Raw genomic sequence first — 23,919 nt, forward strand, 5'->3', positions numbered from 1 at the left:
GCTGGGGGGTGGTGAGGGAGATGTTTCCATCAGGACACTGCTGAAACACAGGCTGGGACCAGACCTTTCTCATGGTCCTGGGGGTAAGTATTGTCTTGGCAGTAGGATTTAAAATTAGTTTAAGGGGTGTGTGTCTGTTTGTGAATATAAATGTACTCAAATTTCATAGCGGATTCTTTGTTTACGCGCTAGGATGCCAGGGTGTGGAGTTCAGTTGCCGTCCTCTCGGAGTGAGCTTAAGATTTGGCACTGTGCACTTCACAGACCTCAGTGTCTCTCTCTTTCTGACTGCACCTGGAGGCATGTGGGATCTTAGTTCGCCAACCAGGGCTGAACCTGTGCATTGGGAACATGGAGTCTTAACCGCTGGATCACCAGGGAAGTCCCTGGACATTAATTAGCCTCTTGCTCCTGAGACCTGAGATCTGTTGGCGATAGCAGCAGCCTTCAGGGCTCCAGCTGGAAGGTGATTTTGGAGGCAGACAGAACCAGATCCAAAGAACTTTGCAGAATGTTTATAAGCCTCAATTTCCTCATCTTCAAAATGGGTATAAAACCATCCATGATATAGTATTGCTATGAGGATCACAGACAATGGACATTTAGTGCCGAGTCTGGTGCTCCAGCAATAGTAGTTAGAAATTAATTACTCTTTTCAAGTCATCTGTGAACCAGATCACAGAAAATACCCTGCTACGTGAGTTTTTCCCTTAAGACTCATTTTGAGCTACAAAGAACTGGGATGTGTTGAGGGAAACAAACCAGTCTGGCAGTTTAAAAATGTTATAAATGGGAATGGGGAAATGTATGCTGTCAAAGAAAAAAGCCATGCAAACATCCAGACCAGGAAAAGCCATGCAAACATCCAGGCAAAGAAAAGCCAGCATCAATGAGAGCAAAATATAATAGCTGACCCTTACATAGCGCTCCCTATGTCCTAGGAACTGCTTTAAGAGCGTCATGTAGACTAATGCATTCAATCTTCACAACAACTCTGAAAATATACGTGCTATTCATAGTTTCTCTTTACGGTTGAGAAAACCGAGGCACCAAGGTGTTGAGTGATTTGACTGAAGTTGGTGAGAGCTCTTCTAGAGAACTTCAGCACGAAAAAGTGTTTTTAGAGCAGGCCTCTCTCCATCGTCTCTGAAGCCCGAGGAGCTCAGGAGTGTAGACTAGCCGCTCAGGGAGGGCGTGGTAATTGGGATCCTGCTCTTGTTCCTTGTATGGGCCTTGTTCTGTGGGCTTCGACAACCCTACCCAGTACAATGCCTTGAGTAGGGTCAGCTGCATAATCAGCAGAGCCCAGTGAAAATAAACATCTGGGGTCCCTCCTTTAAAAATTATTAAGAATTTAAAGATGGCAACAGCAGAGCACTAGGCCCATCATGGGGCCCTTCTGAGCATGAGGTCCTGTTGAACCGAATAGGAGGCAAGCCCATGGCCCTGAGACCCAGCAGTGAGGCAGGAACAGTGCTCGAAGCTTCCGTGGTCTCACTTATCCCTCTTGACAAAGCCTGTGAGAGAGGCCTTTGGCTTTCTGATTAACGGAGGAGGGCAATTAGGCCCAGGGACATTAAGTGCCCCACTCCCCACCAAGCTGAAACAGTATTTATTACATGGAAACAGACTGAATTGCAATGTGTACAGAATATTATTAATACAAAATGCTTTTCCCCATACATTGCCTCTAAAATTTAGAGTCTAAATATTGTGTTGGGAATCACGGAGCTAAGTATGGACTAGACCTGGTTCCAGCCACTAAAGTGCTCACAAACTGAGCATAACCTGTAGAAGGTGTTTAGTTTCTTTAAAATCTAGTTGGTCAATTCTATAAAATTTTGTTGGCTGGCCCCTCCAATTTATCTGGAGCTTTGCAGAACTAGCAAAATGACTTCTGAATATTGCTTAAGTTGCTTGCAATTGTCTTGCTGATTTAATCTTGGCACTAAGTTGCAATCATCTCAAGTAATTGTTTGTAAAAAGGCTTTCCATCAAATTACTAATCAGAGATTTAGGATGATTTGTTTTCTTCCTAAAAATTGGAAGTGCCTGCACCCGTAAAGCCATGTGAATGGAGATGTGGCTTCGCTGATTGAGACTCATAGTTGCTATTTCTTGTGAATTTGAGTCTTATCCTCTATGTCACTTTAATGGAATTCTAAAACAATAAACTGTCAGAACTAAATCTGTTTAACTCATCCCCTTCAGTTTCTAGACAGGGAAACCGAGGCTCAGAGAGAGGAAGCAAGGTGTCCAAGGTAGCTGAGTCTGGAAAGGTGAGCTACAGTGTTGACCTGGTTTTCTATTTCATATTCCAGATGTGTCCCAGCTCCCTGGGGTGAGCTCCCTACCATGGTGACCAGAGCTGAAGCAACTCTAGGGACAATTTCTCTGATACACAGGACAGAGGTAACACCCTAACTCTATTGTCATCTTCTCCGCGGTGTTTGTCAGGTCCTGTTTCCTCCCTTTCACAGCGCTTTGACCTTCTCTGTTCTCTGGTGCCTGGACATAGGGACACTCACAGGACCAGGGATCTCCCAGGGCCATATAGCTTTGTTAACTGGATTGCTTATACCTCCCATCTGAAAATCATGAGTGAGGGCCCTGGGGAAATGGGTGCATTTATATAGGTAAGCCAACTTATAGGGATTGAATCCTCTTTCTGGTCTAAGGATAACCCCCTGTTGTATACCTCTATATGCCAAGCACCAGACTAAGTTTCTTAAATGCTGTGTGTAGTGTGGTAAAGGCTCTGACCTCAAACAGCCTGGGTTTGAATTCTTTCCCCTCCACAGGGAATTAAAACCTGGTTCTTTCCTATGCAGCAGGGGGACAGCCATAGTAGCTACCTCATAACGTTTTTATTTTGAGGGTTAAATAAGATAATTTATTCAAAATGTTTTGCATGATGCTGGCATATAGGAAGCACACAACTTGAGTTTAAAATGAAACAAATGACATTCTCATTTTCCCCATAAAATTCTGGGGCCAGAAGACAGAAAGCAAGTCATAGCTATGAAGGCCAGAGCTGGGATCCCCAGCCCAGCTCACCTGACCACTGAGTCCCTGTTTCTCATCATTTTCCTGCCCTTGCTTGTGAGGTTGCTGGGCAGCATACCCAGCTTTCCCCCATATCTTCTTATTCCCATGTGGTCAATGTACAGTGAACTTTGTTGCAGACAAGCAATTCCTTTAAAGCTGTCCTCTACAGCCAGAGCTGGCAGATAGCTTTAGCTGGAGGACTGTGCTCTCCATTCTCCACCTATCCATCCATCTCAGTTGCTCTTCTATGAAGATTCTATTGCATGGGCATCTCTTTTTCTTCTAAAACATTACACCTTACGCACATCTTCTGACAATTCATCATGCCTCATCGTGGCATTTCTTGTGCTTTTTGATTTTTTTTTTACACCATAATGTCTTGATTTTCCAAGTACAACATGAGCTCTTGGAAGTTCAGATAGCAATCTCCCCTTTTCATGGCCAAGGGTATTTCATCCAGGACCACACACAGACCACTCAATAAATATTTGATTCATTGAAATTCAGACATTTAACTTACTATCTCAATGTTCTATTAACATGGTGAGATAGAATTTAGATGTAAATAAAACGTTTATGTAGAGAAATTTGCTCTCATGCTAATTTCAGCTACTCAGAATTTCTGGACTTGTTTTCATACTCTTAAAATACTTTTTTATCCTGATTGGAAAAAATCATCCACAACATTTCAGTACCTAATTTTTAATATTTAGGTATCTTTTCTTCCGTTTCCCCATTCTGAAGAAAGCACATTTAAACAGACTCCCCAATTTAATTTCCATAAATGTATGTTCATGAGAAAATTTATATTTAATATGCAAAATTATTGTCAATGAATTATTCTGGATTTGATGAACAGAATCATGTGAATTGAGGGGTAGAGGTTATTGCTAAACTAATAGACATAGTTTTTTAATGATCTAGAGTTTTCTTTCCTTAAAAATATTTTTTCTTTTTATATTCACTTTTTTATAGAGTTGTGATCATATTGTATATTATATACTACATATATACAATAAAGTACAAGCTAAACATAACTGTCTTGTAATTTTTCACTGAAGACTCTTTCCTTAGATTAATTTTTCCTAAACATAATTTAATAAGTCTACACTACTTTTTAAAAATGGTTTGTCTGGAACCCACCTTGTTACAATTCCTTTTCAAATATGTTCCAACCTTTCTGGATTATTATTTTTTCCTAATAAATTTTTGAATAATTTTTTTTTTTTAGTTTTTAATTTTAAAATCTTTAATTCTTACATGTGTTCCCAAACATGAACCCCCCTCCCACCTCCCTTCCCATAACATCTCTGTGGGTCATCCCCATGCACCAGCCCCAAGCATGCTGTATCCTGCGTCAGACATAGACTGGCGATTCAATTCTTACATGATAGTATACATGTTAGAATGCCATTCTCCCAAATCATCCCACCCTCTCCCTCTCCCTCTGAGTCCAAAATTCCATTATACACAGCTGTGTCTTTTTTCCTGTCTTGCATACAGGGTCGTCATTGCCATCTTTTGAATAATTTTGAGGTTTAAAAAAATTCTCACTCTAATTTTGATTGGAATTATATTGGACCAATAAATCAATTTTGAAGCAATTTTTTTAGTCTTCTAACTTCCCAATCTGAAACATCAGATGTCTTTCTATTAGTTTAAGTCTTTTAAGTCTCAGTAAATTTCTAGAATTTTTGATAAAATAACTTTCTTATAATTAAAATTATTCTTAGCTATATCTGTTGTGATGGTTGATAAGGCTCCTTGTTCCCCCCGCCCCCAATTCTATTTTCTATTATAGAAAAATAGAAAGAATGGCTGTTAATTTTAGAATATTTGTCAGGCCCTTAGGACTTTCCTGAGCAGTCTCATTAATTTCACTTGTTTTTCAATTGATTCTTTTGGGATTCCTAGGTATAAAATCACATCTTTTGCAAATAAGGATAAACTTGACTTTTCCTTGCTGCATTTCTTTTGTGCATAAGTTATTAGCTGAGGCTCCAGCATCAGCCTGTCTGGGCACAAAGCCTCATTAACCCTTCTCATTATCTTGGCCAACTTATTTAACTTCTCTGTGTCTGAGTTCTGTCCTCCATAAAATGGAAGTAATAATAATAGCACCTTCCTCCTAGGTAGTTGTGAGAATCAGCTGAGTAGACATATGCAAAAGTGTCAGCCACAGAAAGCCTGCTCAATAAATATTCAATATTATTTTTATAGGTTGGAGGAACTTCCAGGAATTAGAATTTCTAGGATTAATTTTTAAAAATGGCTACAACAGACATCTTCATTCTCAAATAATGGCTAAAATATTTTACCATTTGGTAAGATGTTGATTGCCGGTATAGAAGGGATATTCTTTATTAGAGTAAGAAGCAATCCTCACATTTGAATTTTAATAACTTAAGAAATAAAGAAATGAGGGATAGTTAGGGAGTTTGGGATGAGCACGTACACAGTGCTATATTTTAAATGGATGAAAAACAGGACCTACTGTAGAGCACAGAGAACTTTGCTTAGTGTCATGTGGCAGCCTGAATGGAAAGGAGTTTGCGAGACAATAGATGTATATGTATATGTATGACTGAGTACCTTTGCTGTCCACCTGAAACTATCATAATATTGTTAATTGGCTATACTCCAATACAATTTAAAACATTTAATTAAAAAATAGTAATAATGAATATTCAATTTTATCAAATGTTTTTGGCGTTTTGCTGCAATCATAGTTTAATTTTTTTATTTATCCATGTATTTATAGTATATAAAAGGCAGTTCCTTAAATGATCAAGGCTTAGAATTTTGAGTCAGATGAGCTTGAATTAAAAAGACTCTTCCAGTGGGGGCACAACAAATTGTTCACTTCTTGGACAACCTCAGTGTCCTCATCTAGGAAATGGTGATGATGTGTGTTCTTGTAGAGCAAGAAGATAAAAGCCACATGGAAAACACTCAACCTTAGTTTTCATTATTGTAATAATTAATCTCCTGGATATCCCTGGAGTAATTGAAATTTTTTTTAAATTTTTATTTGAGTATAGTTTGTTTACAATATAGTTTCAGGTATACAGCAAAGAGAATCAGTTACACATATTCACGTGTGTGCCTGCCAAGTCACTTCAGTCCTGTCCGACTCTTTGTGACCCTATAGACTGTTTCCCACAAGGCTCCTCTGTCCGTGGGATTTTCCAGGCAAGAACATTGGAGTGGGTTTCCATGCCCTTCTCTAGGGAATCGTCCTGACCCAGGGATCAAGCCCACATCTCCCGCAGCTTCTGCACTGGCAGATGGTTTCTTTACCACTGTGCCCCATACACACACTACTTCATACAAAAGCAATAACTAATAAGAACCTACTGTATAGCACAGGAACACCTCTCAGTACTCTGTAATGACTTATACAGGAAAAGAAAATTTAAAAAAGTGGACATATGTATATGCGTGGGGCTTCCCCAGTGGCTCAGAGTTAGAGAAACTGCCTGCAATGCAAGAACTGCAGGAGATGTGGGTTCAGTCCCTGGGTCAGGAAGATCCCTGGGTCAGGAAGATCCCCTGAAGGAGGGCATGGCAACCCACTCCCGTATTCTTGCCTGGAGAATCCCACGGATGGGGGAAGCTGGTGGGTTACAGTCCACGGGGTCACAAAGAGTTGGACATGACTGGGTGACTGAGCACGCAGCACAAAGTGGTATATGTCTATCCCAGCCTCTCAGGTTATCTCTCCCTCCCCTCCCTCTCATCACCATACGTTTGCTTTCTATATCTTTGACTGTTTCTGTTTTGTAAATAAGTTCATTTGTACCATTTTTTTTAGATTCCACGTACAAGCAGTGTCTCTGTCTGACTTACTTCACTTAGTATGATAATTGCAGGTCCATCCATGTTGCTGCAAATGGCATTGTTTCCTTCTCTTTTATGGCCAAGGGCTTCCCTGGTGGCCCAGAGGGTAAAGCATCTGCCCACAATTCAGGAGACTGTGTTTAATCCCTAGGTCGGGAAGATCCCCTGGAGAAGGACATGGCAACCCCACTCCAGTATTCCTGCCTGGAGAATCTCATGGACTGAGGAGCCTGGTGGGCTATATATATAGTCCGTGGGGTCACAGAGAGTCAGACACGACTGAGTGACTTCAATATTCCATTGTATGCATGCACCACGCTTTCTTTATGCGTTCCTCTGTGGACGGTCAGCGGACACTTAGGTTGCTTCCATGCTTGGCTATTGTAAATAGTGCTGTGGTGAGCATTAGGGTGTATGTATCTTTTCAAATTATGGTCCTGTCTGGATGTATGCCCAGGAGTGGGATTGCTGGATCACGTGGTAGCTATATTTTTAGTGTTTTAAGAAACTTCCACACTGTTCTCCATAGTGGTCGTACCAATTTACACTCCCACTAACAGTGTAGGAAGGTTTCCTTTTCTCCACACTTTCCCATTATGTTTTGTTTGTAGATTTTTTTGATGATGGCCATTCTGACCTGTGTCAGGTGATAGCTTATTATAATTTTGATCTGCATTTCTTTTAATGATGTTGAATATCTTCTCACGAGCTTTTTTGGCCATCTGGATGTCTTGTCTGGAGAAATGGATATTTAGAACTTGTGCTCACTTTTTATATTGAGGTTGTTTTTTTTTTTTTTTTGGTATTGAGTTGCATGAGTTGTTTGTGTATTTTTGGAGATATATCTGTTGTGGGTCACTTCATTTGCAAACATTTTCTCCCATTCTGAGGGCTGGTTTTTCATTTTATGATTTCCTTTGCTGTGCAAAGCTAAGTTTGATCAGGTCCCACTTGTTTATTTTTGTGTTTATTTTCATATGCCTATGTTTTTCTCTAAAAGTTTGATAGTATCAGAACTTACAATTAGGTTTTTAATTCATTTTGAGTTTATTTTTGTGTATGGTGTTAGGAAGTGTTCTAATTTCTTTCTTTTACATGTAGCTGTCCAGTTTTCCCAGCACCGCTTATTGAAGAGACTGTCTATTTTCATCATATACTCTTGTCTCCTCCATCATAGATTAGTTGACCATATGTGTGTGGGTTTGTCTCTGGACTTCCTATCCTGTTCCATTGATTTTTATGTCTGTTTTTGTGACAGTACCATACTGTCCTGATTACTGTGAAAGTCGCTCAGTCCTGTCTGACTCTTTGTGACCCTATGGACTATACAGCCCATGGAATTCTCTAGGCCAGAATATTGGAGTGGGTAGCCTTTCTCTTCTCTAGGGGATCTTCCCAACCTAGGGATCAAACCCAGGTCTCCCACATTGCAGGCAGATTCTTTACCAGCTGAGCCACCAGAGAAAGCCTAAGAATACTGAAGTGGGTAGCCTATCCCTTCTCCAGTGGATCTTCCCGATCCAGGAATCGAACCGGGGTCTCCTGCATTGCAGGCAGATTCTTTACCAACTGAACTATCAGGAAGCTGCCTGATTACTGTAGATTTGTAGTAGAGTCTGAAGTTAGGGAGCCTGATTTCCTTGTAGTAACTTTAAAAAAATAATTTAATTAATTTATTTTAAGTGGAGGCTAACTACTTTATCATATTGTAGTGTTTTTTGCACTACACTGACGTGACTCAGCCACGGGTGAACATGTGTCCCCCATCCTGAACTCCCTTCCCACCTCCCTCCCCATCTCATCCCTCAGGGTTCTCCCAGTGCACCGGCTTTGAGTGCCCTGTTTCTTGCACTGAACTTGGACTGGTGATATATTTCACATAAGGTAATATACATGTTTTAGTGCTATTCTCTCAAATCATCCCACCCTCGCCTTCTCCTAAACAGAGTCCTAAAGTCTGTTCTTTATATCTGTGTCTCTTTTGCTGTCTCGCATATAGGGTCATCATTACCATCTTTCTAAATTCCATATGTGCCGTATTGGTATTTTTCTTTCTGGCTGACTTCACTCTGTATAATAGGCTCCAGTTTCATCCACCTCATTAGAACTGATTCAAACGCATTCTTTTTGATGGCTGAGTAATATTCCATTGTATGTGTATCACAGCTTTCTTATCTGTTCGTCTGCCAATGGACATCTAGGTTGCTTCCATGTCCTAGCTATTGTAAACAGTGCTGCAATGAATACTGGGGTACATGTGTCTCTTTCAATTCAGGTTTCCTCGGTGTGTATGCCCAGAAGTGGGATTGCTGGGTCACATGGCAGTTCTATTTCCAGTTTTTTAACGAATCGCCACACTGTTCTCCACAGTGGCTGTACTAGTTTGCATTCCCACCAACAATATGAGGGTTCCCTTTTCTCCACACCCTCTCTGCATTTATTGTTCGTAGAATTTTTGATAGCAGCAATTCTGACCAGCATGAGATGGTACCTCATTGTGGGTTTGATTTGCATTTTTCTGATAATGAGTGATGTTGAGCATCTTTTCATGTGTTTGTTAGCCATCTGTATGTCTTCTTTGGAGAAATGTCTGTTTAGTTCTTTGCCCATTTTTTAGCTGGGTCATTCATTTTTCTGGAATTGAGCTGCATGAGCTACTTGTATGTTTTTGAGATTAATTCTTTGTCAGTTGCTTTGTTTGCTATTATTTTCTCCTATTCTGAAGGCTATCTTTTCACCTTGCTTATAGTTTCCTTTGTTGTTCAAAAGCAGGCATAGAAGGAACATACCTCAACATAATAAAAGCCATATATGACAAACCCACAGCAAACATCATCTTCAATGGTGAAAAATGGAAAGTATTTCCCCTAAAGTCAGGAACAAGACAAGGGTGCCCACTCACACCACTACTATTCAACATAGTTTTGGAAGTTTTAGTCACAGCAATCAGAGAAGAAAAAGAAATAAAAGGAATCCAGATTGAAAAAGAAGAAGTAAAACTCTCACTGTTTGCAGATAAAATGATCCTCTACATAGAAAAGCCTAAAGACACACCAGAAAGTTATTAGAGCTAATCAATGAATAGAGAAAAGTAACAGGATATAAAATTAATAATACACAGAAATCCCTTGCATTCCTATACACTAAAAATGAGAAAACAGAAAGAGAAATTAAGGAATCAGTTCCATTCACCATTGCAATGAAAAGAATAAAATACTTAGGAATAAATTGACCTAAAGAAACAAAAAACCTATAAACTATACTTAAAGAAACTATAAACTATAAATCATAGTTAGGTATAAACTATACCTAAAGAAACAAAAGACCTATAAACTATAGGACACTGAAAAGGTTTTTTATAGAAAACTATAAAACACTGATGAAAGAAATCAAAGAGGACACAAATGGAGAAATATACCATGTTCATGGATTGAAAGAATAAACATAGTGAAAATGAGTATACTACCCAAAGCAATCTATATAGATTCAGTGCAATTCCTATCAATCTACCAATGGTATTTTTCACAGAACTAGATCAAAGAATTTCAAAATTTGTATGGAAATACAAAAAACCTTGAATAGTCAAAGCAATCTTGAGGAATAAGAATGGAACTGGCAGAAACAACCTGCCTGACTTCAGGTTCTACTTCAAAGCTACAGTCATCAAGACAGTATGGTAGTGGCACAAAGACAGAAACATAGATCAGTGGAACAAAATAGAAAGCCCAGAGATAAATCCACACACCAATGGACAGCTTATCTGTGACAAAGAAGGCAAGAATATGCAAAGGAGAGAAGACAATCTTTTTAACAAGTGGTGCTGGGACAACTGGTCAACCGCTTGTAAAAGAATGAAACTAGAACACTCTCTAACACCATACACAAAAACAAATTCAAAATTGATTAAAGATTTAAATGTAAGACCAGAAACTATAAAACTCCTAGAGAAAAACATATGCAAAACACTCTCTGACATAAATCACAGCAGGATCCTCTATGACCCACCTCCCAGAGTAATGGAAATAAAAGCAAAAATAAACAAATGGGACCTAATTAATCTTAAACACTTTAGCACAATGAAGGAAACTATAAGCAAGGTGGAGTAACTTTTGATATAATCATGTATTTACCTCTGTATTCATAAATGAGATGAGCCTGGAGAGCTTTCCATTTTTTTATGTGCCCTATGTTCCTTAAAATTTCAAAAATTCATTTGTAACACTATCGAGATGCAGATTTTGAGTAGATAGTTTTATACTGCTTTTAATTTCAAATAATAATAGCTATCATTTATTGGATGCTTATTACTGTGTGACAAAAGCTAGAATAACTTACATATCTCATCTTACTTCATCTGCAGAAGTGGGTATCATTTATGTTCATCTAATCAAACCCTGAGAATTAGTGATTATTGATTTTATCTTACAAGCAAGAAAGCAGAGACTTTGAGAGGTTAAATAATTAGACCCAACTCATGCAGAGGATGAGCTGGGATGTGAAGCAAGACTGTCTGACTCCAAGTTCTCTGCCTTTAGCTGCTCGAGAGGTACCAAACTCGGATCCCAAACTTCTTTCTTGTTATTTTGCTTTGCTTTTAGTCTGTTTAAGTTTTCTGTGCCTTATGGAGTCCATTTCACTAATCTATATTTTTCTAGGAAATTGATAATTTTATTGATATTTCACACACACACAAATGTCAGTAATTTCACAATTTTTGGCTTCCTCTGTTTATGTGGTTATAGTTATTATTAGTTTGGCTTATTTATGTTTCATCCTTTTCTTGATTATTCAAAACTGCATATTCAATTAGAGGACAAAAGTCTAGTAGAGTGAAGGAGACTGAATGATATAAAATAGAAATATGTCTTTTTTTCCTTCAAAATTTTCCATTTCCATCCAACTACACTTTCCTTTCCCCTACTGTAATTCCATCTTTAAAGAACAGAATGTTAAGAGCCAGAAAGAGCCTTAGGAGTACTATAAGTGCTGGGCCTAGAAAGGATTTCTACCTGTCCCAGGTCACACAGGTAGCAAGTGACTGAGCCAGGAGGAGGAGCCTGGCTCTCATCTCCCTGTCTTGTTATCTTAGAGTGCAAATTCTTCATTTTAAAGACAATAAATTAATGAAAATTTCTAAAAAATCTTTTTGTAAACACTTCATTAAAAAATCTTTAAAGCTACTTATTATTATTATTATTTTTGCTATACAGTAGGTCCTTATTTGCTTATCCATTTTAAACATTAAAGATACTTAATTTTAAAAGATTAAGTCAGCTTAGCAACACTGATTATGATTACTTTAATCCATATGATGTTTACATAAATCATCTTCTGTTGTGTTCTTTCTGAATGTATCTATCCAAAGAAAGCATAGTATCAGACAGGAAAAGGTGTGCTTTTATTATTTCACCTCTTTTGTTATGCTGTACCTTTTGGAAGGGCTTCCCTTGTGGCTCAGCTAGTAAAGACTCTCCCTGCAATGCGGGAGACCTGGGTTTGATCCCTGGGTTGGGAAGATACCCTGGAGAAGGGAAAGGCTACCCATTCCAGTATTCTGGCCTGGAGAATTCCATGGATTCTACAATCCATGGGATCGCAAAGAGTCAGACACAACTGAGTGACTTTCACCTTTTAGAAAGCCCATGAGAGAGCTCCTTTAGTAGGAGAGGGGGAAATAACATGGAATCCAGCCTTAACTCACGGTTTCCACCCGGTTCGAAGAAAACAGAAGAAATGCTCTCAGCCCTCTGCTGACCTGTGGTTTGCAGGCAGTTGGCAGCACACTGCATTAACGTGGGGCTGGGTATCCAAACCTGAAAGAGGGCAGGACAATCACATCTTAATGATGGAACAAGGCATACCAAACTCTCACATGGTCCGGGCATTTTTTTCACAACTTAATTACTTCAAATTGCTCATTTCCCGGTTGTTTGGAGTGTGTACAGAAATGAGCAGATGTTTCTGCCGACTGTCTGATCAGCAATCTGCAATTAGCCCCCAAGGAACAACCTGCTCATCGCGGTTAGGGGCCATTAGCCACTTAAATAATGACATCTGTCATCATTTTCAAACCTCATCCTGCCAAGATTTTATCTTCAAACTGTGCTCAAAACCGAATGTCTAAGCTTCCAAAAATATACAGGCCGAATTTTTATAGCTCCACCCTAGTCTCCATCTTGGTGCAGTGTTTTAGGGTCGAATAATGTCTAATAACTGTTGAGTGCTTTCCACATACCTGTCACTGTATTTAGGTCTTTATAAACTTAACGCCCCAAGCCCTCACAAGAACTCTGTGAAGTATATACTATCATTAACCCCATTTAATAGGTACAGAAACTAAGACACTGAGAAGTTCAATAATTCACACCTAGAAGGGAACAGAACTTGGATCCGTATTGACTTTTATCTTATATATTGACGACACAGGTACAGTGTGTCATTTAGCTGGTAAGATGCTCATAATATATTAAAATGAAAAGAGGAAGTGTAGGCAATATTGCTCTAAATAAAAAGACCAAATAAGATAATGCTTTTAACATAGTGTAACATTTGTTCTTGCCTGGAGAATCCCAGGGACGGGGGAGCCTGGTGGGCTGCCGTCTATGGGGTCGCACAGAGTCGGACACGACTGAAGCGACGCAGCAGCAGCAGCAGCAGCAGCAGCAGCAGCAACATTTATCTAATGCCGTGATTCTCAACTAGGGGCAAAAGTGACTGCCTCAGGGAGACATTTGGAAATGTGTGGGGTCACTTTGGCCTGTTACATCTGTTATTGGTGGTTTCCAGGCAGTGTACAAGCAGTTTTAGATGAGGCCAAGGAGCTGTTTGCCTCTGAATGTCCAGAGTAGTAAGAAATACTGGTAAAGTAGAATACTAGTCATTTTCAATGATGCCACAAAACTGAAGGTGCAAACTCAAATGCCTTCAGGGATCAGTCAGGGACTGAAAGGTACATGACCTTCCTCAGGGCATCCGCATACGAAGCTTTAAAGTACATTATCAAATAAAATCATCTAGGTGTCAAATTTGGCCTGTGAGCACCCAGATTGAGGTGAGGTGAGGTGAGGTGAAGTCGCTCAGTCCTGTCCGACTCTTTGCGACCCCACGGACTGTAGTCTACCAGGCTCCTCCATCCATGGGATTCTCCAGCAAGGATACTGGAGTGGGTTGCCATTTCCTTCTCCAGGGGATCTTCCCGACCCAGGGATCGAATCCAGGTCTGCCGCATTGGAGGCAGATGCTTTAACCTCTGAGCCACCAGGGGAGCACCCAGACTGGGGCTTTTTAATGGAGGTTTTCCTGATCTGGAAACAAGTTTATGATCTATTAAGCAAAGAGGAAACGTAACTACTCAGTATGATGCCTTGTTTCAAAAAGATTGTGTGTACAAATATTTCCATACACATACAAAGTGCATATATTTATGAAAACACAAAGATAATTTTATGGAATGAAATTTGGGTTCATTTTAGGAAATGCTTCGCTTATTTGCACTTCTAGTTTTTTAATTACAAATGCCTTTTAGTTTGATTTTTAATAAATAGAGAGGAGCCTTAAAAAAATGAAAACTTAGAGCATGGTTTCAGAGTACAGCCCTAGTGGTATCCCTACCATCCCCTTCAATGGAAGAAGCAGAATAACTTCTGTGATTAAGGACAAATAAGCCATTTAATATAAAGTCAGCATTCCTAAAGCATAAGCTGCTGCTGCTGCTAAGTCGCTTCAGTCGTGTCCGACTCTGTGCGACCCCATAGACGGCAGCCCACCAGGCTCCCCTGTCCCTGGGATTATCCAGGCAAGAATACTGGAGTGGGTTGCCATTTCCTTCTCCAATGCATGCAAGTGAAAAGTGAAAGTGAAGTTGCTCAGTAGTGCGGAACTCTTAGTGACCCCATGGACTGCAGCCTACCAGGCTCCTCTGTCCATGGGATTTTCCAGGCAAGGGCAGCAGCAGCATTCCTAAAGTGTAAGAGTGCTTTTTTAAAAGAAACTGTTGATTTCCTCGCACACTGGCTTTGCTTCCAGCCCTTTTCCGTGATTTCCATGCCTTTTTCATGATTCAATAAAGCTCTCCTGGTAATATCCAATCTTTTTTTTTTTTTTTCCTTACGTCTGCCCCAGAAAGCAGGATTAGTACCAAAATTTCCTTGAGAAGGAGAAGGAAATAGCAACCCACTCCAGTATTCTTGCCCAGAGAATTCCATGGACAGAAGAGCCTGGTGGGCTAAAGTCCATGGGGTCACAAAGAGTCAGACAAGACTGAGTGACTAACATACTTCCTTGAGAAATTTGCTTGATAAATTGGTATCTGTTGAAATTTAAGTAGGGCTTATCCAAAATAAGTCTAGATCAGGCATTTAAAATATATCGATGCCCTTTCTTTAATCAAGTCAACTAATTTTTCAATATCATTGTTTTTCATGAATAATCGCCTACTCACTTCACCACTCTGGTGTTTTATTACCAGCCTCCTGGCTCTGCAAATTTTATCCTGTGCATGTCACTTTTGACTTAACTTTCTTTCTAGAGTTACCAAGATCATGGCATCCAGTCCCATCACTTTGTGACAAATAGATGGGGAAACAATGGTAGCAGTGAGAGACTTTATTTTGGGGGGCTCCAAAATCACTGCAGATGGTGACTGCAGCCGTGAAATTAAAAGACGCTTGCTCCTTGGAAGAAAAGCTATGACCAACCTAGATAGCATATTAAAAAGCAGAGACATTACTTTGCCAACAAAGGTCCATCTAGTCACAGCTATGATTTTTCCAGTAGCTATGTATGGATGTGACAGATGGACTATAAAGAAAGTTGAGCACTGAAGAATTGATGCTTTTGAATTGTGGTGCTGGAGAAGACTCTTGACTCCCTTGGACTGCAAGGAGATCCAACCAGTCCATTCTAAAGGAAATCAGTCCTGAATATTCTTTGGAAGGACTGATGCTGAAGCTGAAAATCCAATACTTTGGCCACCTCATGCAAAGAACTGACTCATTGGAAAAGACCCTGATACTGGGAAAGATTGAAGGCAGAAGGAGAAGGGGATGATAGAGGATGAGATGATTGGATGGCATCACCGACTCAAAGGACATGAGTTTGAGTAAACTCCAGGAGTTTGTTATGGGCAGGGAGGCCTGCTGTGCTGCAGTCCATGGGATCACAAAGAATCAGACACGACTGAGCGACTGAAATGAACTGAAGAGCTTTTTTGTACAGTTCTGTGTATTCTTGCCACCTTTTCTTCATCTCTTCTGCTTCTGTTAGGTCTTTGCCATTTTTGTCCTTTATTTATGTTTGCATGAAATGGTCCCTTGGTATCTCTAATTTTCTTGAAGAGATCTCTAGTCTTATCCATAGTATTTTCCCTATTTCTTTACATTGTTCACTAACGAAGGCTTTCTTATCTCTCATTGCTATGCTCTGGAAATCTGCATTCAGTTGGATGTATCTTTCCCTTTCTCCTTTGCCTTTCACCTCTCTTCTTTTCTCAGCTACTTGTAAGGCCTCCTCGGACAATCACTTTGCTTTCTTGCATTTCTTTTTCTTCCGGATGACTTTGGTCACCACCTCCTGTACAATGTTATGAACCTCTGTCCACAGTTCCTCAGGGACTCTGTCTACCAGATCTAATCCCTTGAATCTATTCATCATCTCTATTGTATAATCATAAGGGTTTGATTTAGATTATCCCTAAATAGTCTAGTGGTTTTCCCCACTTTCTTCAGTTTGAGCCTGAATTTTACAACAAGGAGCTGATGATCTGAACCACAGTCAGCTCCTGGTCTTCTTTTTGCTGAGTGTATAGAGCTTTTCCATCTTCGGCTGCAAAGAACATACTCAATATGATTTTGATACTGACCATCTGGTGATGTCCATGTGTAAAGGGGGGGTAGGTAGTTTCCTGGGGTCCCCTCTCGCTTGGCTTGCCATCTGGATCAGTTTCCACCTCCTGCTCCCAGTGACGCCCTCATGCCATGACGAAAGTGAGTTAATGCAACACTCCTGCAGAAGGAACCCCAGGAGACTCCTTCTCCAGAGATGAGCTTCTGGTGCTCCTCGGCTCCAGGTGTGGTGGGTGCTAGGATGAAGCCGGGTAAGGGGAACTCCCCCACTTAGAACATTCCCACTTTCCGTCTTCCTGACCCATATCACATGCTGAATCTATACGTAATGAAGAACTCACATCTGGACGCTGAATCCACCTTTATAAATCAAACTAAATAGCATTCTTTAAGAGTGATGATGTTAGGTATACTTTACTCATTTAACTTGAAAAGTAAAGAGTGGATAGAGTTAGTTTCCTTTGGGGAAAAGTATCTAGAATTTATTACATCAGAATTTATTATGTCAGAAAGAGGGGACTGAAGCTAAGTATTGGGCACGTGTCCCTCCCATTTTTCTTTCTTTGTTTTTGGTGGCACAGGTCTTCGCTGCCGCATGCAGGCTTTCTCTAGCCGCAGCGAGCAGGGGCTCCTCTCTGGTTACGTGTGCAGGCTTCTCACCGTGGTGGCTTCTCTCGCGGAAGCCGGGCTCGGTGCGCCGGCCTCCCTGGTTGCAGTGTGCGGGCTCAGGGGCAACAACGCGGGCCCCGGGCTCTGGCGCCCAGGAGCGGAGGCCCACAGGCTTATTCGCCCTGCGCCACGTAGGAGCTTGTGTCTCCTGCCCTGGCAGGTGACTTCTTTAACCGCTGGACCACCGGGGGAGTCTGCGCCCAACTATCGACCTCACACAAGAAAAGTTGTTCCCGAAGAGTGGCTGGTTGGTTGGTAAAGGACGTAGGGGAGAAGGTAGTTTTTTCTCCCTGGCAGCTTCCAGCTGGCCAACACCCAGTCCTGGTGAGGCAGTGGAGGCAAACCTCGCAGGCTCCCTCCTCAGCTACTGCCTCCTCTCTCTCCAGACTTAGTCCAAGTTGGATGTTGGAAAGGCCCACCCAATGTAGAACTACAGATAGAAGTAAAAAAGGCAGGGCTTTCCACACTACCCCTAACACTTGGAATCCCTGATTGAGAAAATAAGCTTTATCGGCAATAAAAGGCTTTTCAACATTTATCGTCTGCAGCAGGACAATGGGCCATCCTGTGGCCTATCTTGTGCTAAGTAAAGATCATTTCAAAAGCTTTGAAACCATCTTGGCTTTGTTTTATAATACACTCCATATTCAGCGCTGTGGTCTTTATTTTTGAAGCTAAAATTTTTTTTTAACTGAAGTATATGGCAACCCACTCCAGTGTTCTTGCCTGGAGAATCCCAGGGACGGGGGAGCCTCGTGGGCTGCCGTCTATGGGGTCGCACAGAGTCGGACACAACTGAAGCAACTTAGTAGTAGTAGTAGTATAGTTGATTTCCAAAATCGTGTTAGTTTCTGGAGTACAGTAAAATGATTCAGAATATATATATATATATATTTTTTTCTTCATCATGGTTTATTACAGGTTATTAAATATAATTCCCTGCACTATACAGTAGGACCTTTTTAAATCTGTTTTATATATAGTACTTTGTATCTGCTAATCCCAAACTCCTAATTTATTTCCTTTCAGAAGTGTGGGTGCATGTGTGTGTGTGTGTGTGTGTGTGTGTGTGTGTGTGTGTCTGAGACACTGGTATGCTTCACAGAATCTCTCTCAGTGTTTTCACTCCTATGGGATTCCTCTGTGCTTCCAGCAGCAGGCAAAGGCTCTGGAGAAGAGACGGAATGTTGGGGGTGTAGGCTTGGATGTAGAGCTCAAACCAGGCTTGACTGTAGGGCCTCAGACATGTCCCTCAGCCCTCGGCCTCACGTGGCTCCTTATAAGAGGAGGGTAGTAACATCTAGGTCCTAGGATTGTGCCCATCAGTTTGGAAGGCCAGGCTGCGGGAGTGCTCAGCCCTGGGGCTGGCAGCAAGCCAGTGCCTACCAGCTGGCAGGCACTAATACTGTTACTGCCTGTTTTGCAGATTCAAAAACTGGAACCTGGGGAGAGGAAAGAAAAGTACTCCCCAGCAGCAGAGACTGCCCAAGAGTTCTGACCCACTGCAGGCCTCCAGGGCCATCCTGCCGGGGGTGCTGCGTGGAGACGAGGTACCGGAGAGAGCCCGCGCCCCACTCGCAACCCGCGGCGGCCCTGCCAGGAGCTTGTCATGCTGAATCAGTGAGTGGTCTGGGGAGAGCCAGCTCAGGTTCCTGCATCAGTAACATCACTTCCCACACATGTCACCCTTCCCGGGCCCTGAAGCCTTCCCTTCAAGAGGAAAGGGACTCAAGCCACAACAGCAGTACCTGCAGGCTGCCCCTGGCATGGGGCAGGGATGGGTTTCCCGCTGTCTCAGCACCTCCAGAACCTCTCACCTGATTTCCTCATTTCCCAACAGGGTCATGGAGGTCTGGCATGGAGTAGTGATCGCAGTCGTGTCGCTGATCCTGCAGGCCTGTCTCCTCGCAGTCATCAACTACCTGCTCAGCAGGCACATGGGTAACTGGCTCAGTGTTCCTCCTGGTCCCCCTCAGGGACCATTCCCAAGCCCACAGCAAGATGAGCCCCCAAATATCACTTGAAATCTTACTTGAGGAATTGCTAGCCAGGTGACCCCTCACTCCACCAACCTCTGAGTGGGTAATCTGCACTCTGACCCAGCCCGTCTGTGCTTGGGAATGATGGCTGAGAGTCCTTTTGCTACCAAGACCTCCTGTCTAGAGACAAGCTTCTGTGATGCTCTTGAGGCTGGGCTCACTTAACCCGAGCGTAATAAATTTCCTTCATCACCGCCAAGGGACACGTAGAAATGGCCGTGAATTACAAGAGAAAGGAGTATGGTTAGACTAAGATATGAGCTTAAATTTCTGAGCTGATTTGCAGTGAAAAGCAGGACACTCTGTCTGAGGAAGACATTATAATTAGGGGAAATAAAATAACACTGCTTGGGCTGTGCTAAGACAAGGGGTTGAGCAGGATGATGTAAGTCTAGGCTTCTCCCGTCATCCATTCATTTATCCAGTACAAGAGGAAACAAAATAAAAATCTGTGCCGTTATGGACCTTGCATTCCATGAGTAATACAGACAACAAATAAACAAGTACAATGTGTGTCAGGTCACGTTAAGTGTAGAGAAAAAAGTGAAGCAAGGCAGGGAGATGTGAACTGGATGGGAGTCAGCATCCCTGAGATGCTGACATTTGAGTCTAAACCTGAGGGAAGTGAGGAAGTGAGCCACGCCTACAAAGTCAATAAGCCGGGAGATTCGCTCATCAGGGTGGAAGCAAGGGGGCCCAGGCTGTATGGAGCTGAGTTGCGGCAGGAAGGGGAAGGGGAGTGAGGCCTGTGGCTTGGACTGTAGCTTTTACTCCAAGTGAGGCGAGGGGCACTGCAGGGTTCTGAGCAGAGGAGGGCTGAGGTGTGAAGAGATCTGTCTGACGTGTGTTCCCTCAGAAGACCTGTGCTCATAGATACAGGATGTGCCTGACCAGGAGAACATTTTCTTTTGACTCTTGCCCTGTCCCTGGTAGCCAAGGAAAATGAGCGCATACTGAAAGGGGCCAGGTCCCAGGCCCCCAGCTTTAGTCCAGCTGACTGCTGCCCACCTGCTGCCAAGGAGAGGAAGGAGACTCGGGCAGAGAGGAACGTCCTGGTGCCTGAGCCCAGCTGCCGGCGTGAGTACTGCCACGAGGAGAACGTGTCATAGCGCTGCTTCTGGTCTGTCTGGACTACCCGGGGAGCCTCCTCGCAGCAGCCCCAGTCTTCCTGCCCAAACCACGAGCGGGAGGATTCCTCACACCCTCCCCAGTGCAGGCCAAGCCAGGCCGCTGCTTTCAGAAGGCCACCCATCCTATGCGGTGTGGCAGACGGCAGTGGGTTTTGTGTAGGTCTTAGTTCAAGCCTGGGGGCTGTCTCTGCTCCTGTCTTTGTGATAATATGGTGTCTTATCTTCTGCCCGCCATTAGTTAGAGCCCAGATTTCAACCACCTCTGTCTGCTCCCAGCCATGGGACCTGGGCATTTTAATAAACCTGAGTCTTGCTGACAGTTCAGATCTGTATCTCACTCCAGCAAGGGGACCAGCAGAAACACCACACTCTCGCTCTTTTCTCTCTCTCCCCACTTGAGAGACCCGCCAGGCCACTCTTTACACAGTGGAAACTGCCGCTTCCACAGCAAGACATTCACTCACCAGACTGCCCTTTCCACTGCTTTATCTTTTGGTTGATTTAAGTTTGCTCCATCCTTCTAAACTTTATCTTTTCCATTAGAGAAATCTGGTTGTCAGGCTTCCTCAGCACCAAGATAAGGCCTCAATGCATGAGGGACCCAGAAGATACCACTTGCATGAACTCGGGGTTTCAGAGGAAGCGGAGAGGCACTGGCCTCACCATGACCGTTGATCCCAAAGCTTCCCTGAAGCCTGGCTGCAGTCAGAGACGCACTGGTTGGCAGGGACTTCACAGATCCTTGTCCAACCCTCTCTGCCACTGGGGACAAGACCAGGGCACAAAGAGGAATGTAATCTGCCTGGAGTTAGTGACAGGCTTAGATTAGAAGCGTGTCTGTGATTTCTAGGGCCAGATCTGTTTGCCTTGGGCCACAGCAGTCAGCACACCCCGCTTACTCCCCTTCCAGCAGACAGTCTTTCTCAAGCACAGGGCAGCCTTGCGGGCTTGGTATTTACTTTTAGATGGAGCTGGAAATACAGCAGGGCCTGGACTCTTGGATATGTCACTGGCTGTTTCCAGAGGTTTCCGCTCTCTCTGCTCCATTCCTCTCTTCTCTCTGGGGGACACTGATCTCTCTTCCCCACTCCACTTTGAGTTGCTGGCTCTGCTTCTGTCTTTGTCTCATGCGTCCTTCCATCGCCTCTATAATCTCTAAACACCCTCTGGCTTCCTTTAGAAGAACAATTTCTGTTTTTCCCTAGATGACAGTGACACGTCCTCAGATAGCTCTGACAGCTCAAACAGCTCACCTCCCACCACTTCCCAGGTAAGGGGCACTCCTAGTGACCCCAGCAGTCTGGGGTCACCTGGGCTACAGAGGTGGGAGCAAGGAAGGAGGGCCACGGAGTCATCATAGCAGCCTTCGGTGAGGGCGGCTGGGTTTTCACTCACAGGCCTGCACCAACAGCACAGAGCATCCACACAAAGTGGGTCTAAGTGGGCTCTACCAATGAAGGTACTCACAGGAAATCCCCTTTTCCCCACGTCCCAGTTACTGGCCAAAGTCCACCCTGAGTCCCAACCTCACTTGGAGAGTCTCCACATTTTTTCTTCCTTAAGCCGTTCATTGCCACAGGTACAAGGAGCAATCTCTCAGAGCCTTGGCCCTGCTCTCAGACACGGCTACCTGGGACCCAGGTTCTTTCCCATCTGGCCCAGGGTGAGACTCTTTGAGCTGAATACCTTCTCCAAACGTGGTGGGAATTTTGACCCAAAGTTCTTTGCTTTCCCCCCTAAGGTCACCAAGGATGTGAACTACACACAAGTAGTCTTTGCAGCCCCTGGAGAGCGAAGAAATGACTCTGTCCTGGACTATGAGAACATAAAAGAAACCACAGATTATGTCAATGTCAACCGAAAGAGCCACAAGCCCAATATCTGGACTTTTGTGAACCCTGCTGTCTCTGAGCCAGTGGAATACACTCAAGTGGTCATGTGAATCCTGGGCTTTTTAATGGGATGCAGTTCCTTATGAACTCTTGCACTTATTTTACAGGGAAATTACTGTTTTGTTTTGTTTTGTTTTTTTAAGACGAGGCATAGGAGGAAAAACAAGCCTGTATCTCAGCAAGAAACATTCAGATCAGGAAGAAATTCCAGGTTAAGCGTGAAAACATCGGAGCATATCAGTAGAGAAAGTGATGAAGTCTTTCTCCGTAAAAAATTTTTAAAAGATTTTAATCAGCTGTAGTAGAGTTCTGTTTGACAGTCTAATGATTAAGTGCCTCTCTGATCTCTTCAATTATTGGAAATAAACAACTTCCTTAAAAATTTTAAATAAATAGCAACCCCTAGTTCCTCTTTTCCTCTGGCCTAACCTTGCATGCCGTTCCTTTTTGAGTGTTGGGTCCTGCTGAGTAAGCCTGCTCTGCCCTCAGAACTTTAAATAGTGCGCTTGGAGCGCTCACCACTATTTCACCTTTGAATCTGCTAGTTCTTAGGAGTTAAAGATGACAGAACCATCTTTATGTTATTAAAAGAAAAAACTTTCCAAATTCAATCCAATAAAATTCAATATCTATTCTTGGTTTGTGGTTGCTGTTATTTTTACTTTTACTACCAATTTTGGTAGCAAAAGAACCTAATTTCTTAACTTAATTAAGAATAGCTTATCTGAAACCAGCTGATGACATTTATGTTTAACTGTAAGGCCCTAGACTCAATCTCACTAAATCATAAACAAAGTAAGAATGCCCCAAAGTGTACCATTTCCTTTACTCCCCAACATAGCTCTAGAAATTCTAATCAGTGCAATAAAACAGTTAACACAAATGAGGGCTGTAACTATGGGAGAGGAGGATAAGTTTGTCATTGTTTGCAAAATGCTAGTCCTAGAAAACCTCAAAAAAATTAAGTGGTTTTAAATTAATAACATGCTGTAAGCAGTCACTAGATAAATACACAACTTACTTTTCCCAACAGCTAATTAAGATACAAAATGAAAAAAAAAAAATGCTCACAATAGCTAAGCAAACATCTCAAAAAATGAAAACTTTAGAAATACTCCTGGCCGAATTCAAACACCATAGAAACTATTCATCAACTGTGTTCCATCTGCTGACTCTAAACGACCTTTCTAGCCTTGGTACTGAGAAAGGGGGTAGGGTGTTGTGGGCGTGGGGGCAGCTTTCATCTTTCCAAGTTCCTCTTTCCCAAGATGATCTGAAGACACTGTTCCTGTTTGAGTTTTGGAAATTTTTGCCAGTCTACACGTCCCTATACATTTAACTATCATTGTTCCTCTCCCACTACAGCTTGAAGGTTTGTGTTCCCCTTGAATTCATATGCTGAAATCCTAACCCAAGATAATGGTACTGGGAGATGGAGCCTTCGGGAGGTTATTAGATC

The 23,919-nt window shown here is 42.4% G+C and overlaps 1 protein-coding gene across 2 annotated transcripts; it reads left to right on the forward strand.

Annotated features, from left to right (window-relative positions):
• On the forward strand, positions 1-23,067 carry C16H1orf186 (chromosome 16 C1orf186 homolog). 2 transcript variants are annotated; one of them, XM_005690408.3, is made up of 7 exons: positions 1-83; positions 2,322-2,412; positions 18,826-19,019; positions 19,240-19,340; positions 20,372-20,515; positions 21,774-21,838; positions 22,310-23,067. In XM_005690408.3, the coding sequence occupies exons 3-7, from the start codon at positions 19,009-19,011 to the stop codon at positions 22,508-22,510; spliced, it is 522 nt and encodes a 173-aa protein (XP_005690465.2). In that variant the 5' UTR covers positions 1-83; positions 2,322-2,412; positions 18,826-19,008; the 3' UTR covers positions 22,511-23,067. The 2 variants fall into 2 exon arrangements, with proteins under 2 accessions (XP_005690465.2, XP_017915561.1); XM_018060072.1 differs by having other exon boundaries at positions 18,826-18,949.

The sequence above is a fragment of the Capra hircus genome, chromosome 16, assembly GCF_001704415.2.
Source record: "Capra hircus breed San Clemente chromosome 16, ASM170441v1, whole genome shotgun sequence".
NCBI lineage: Eukaryota > Metazoa > Chordata > Mammalia > Artiodactyla > Bovidae > Capra > Capra hircus.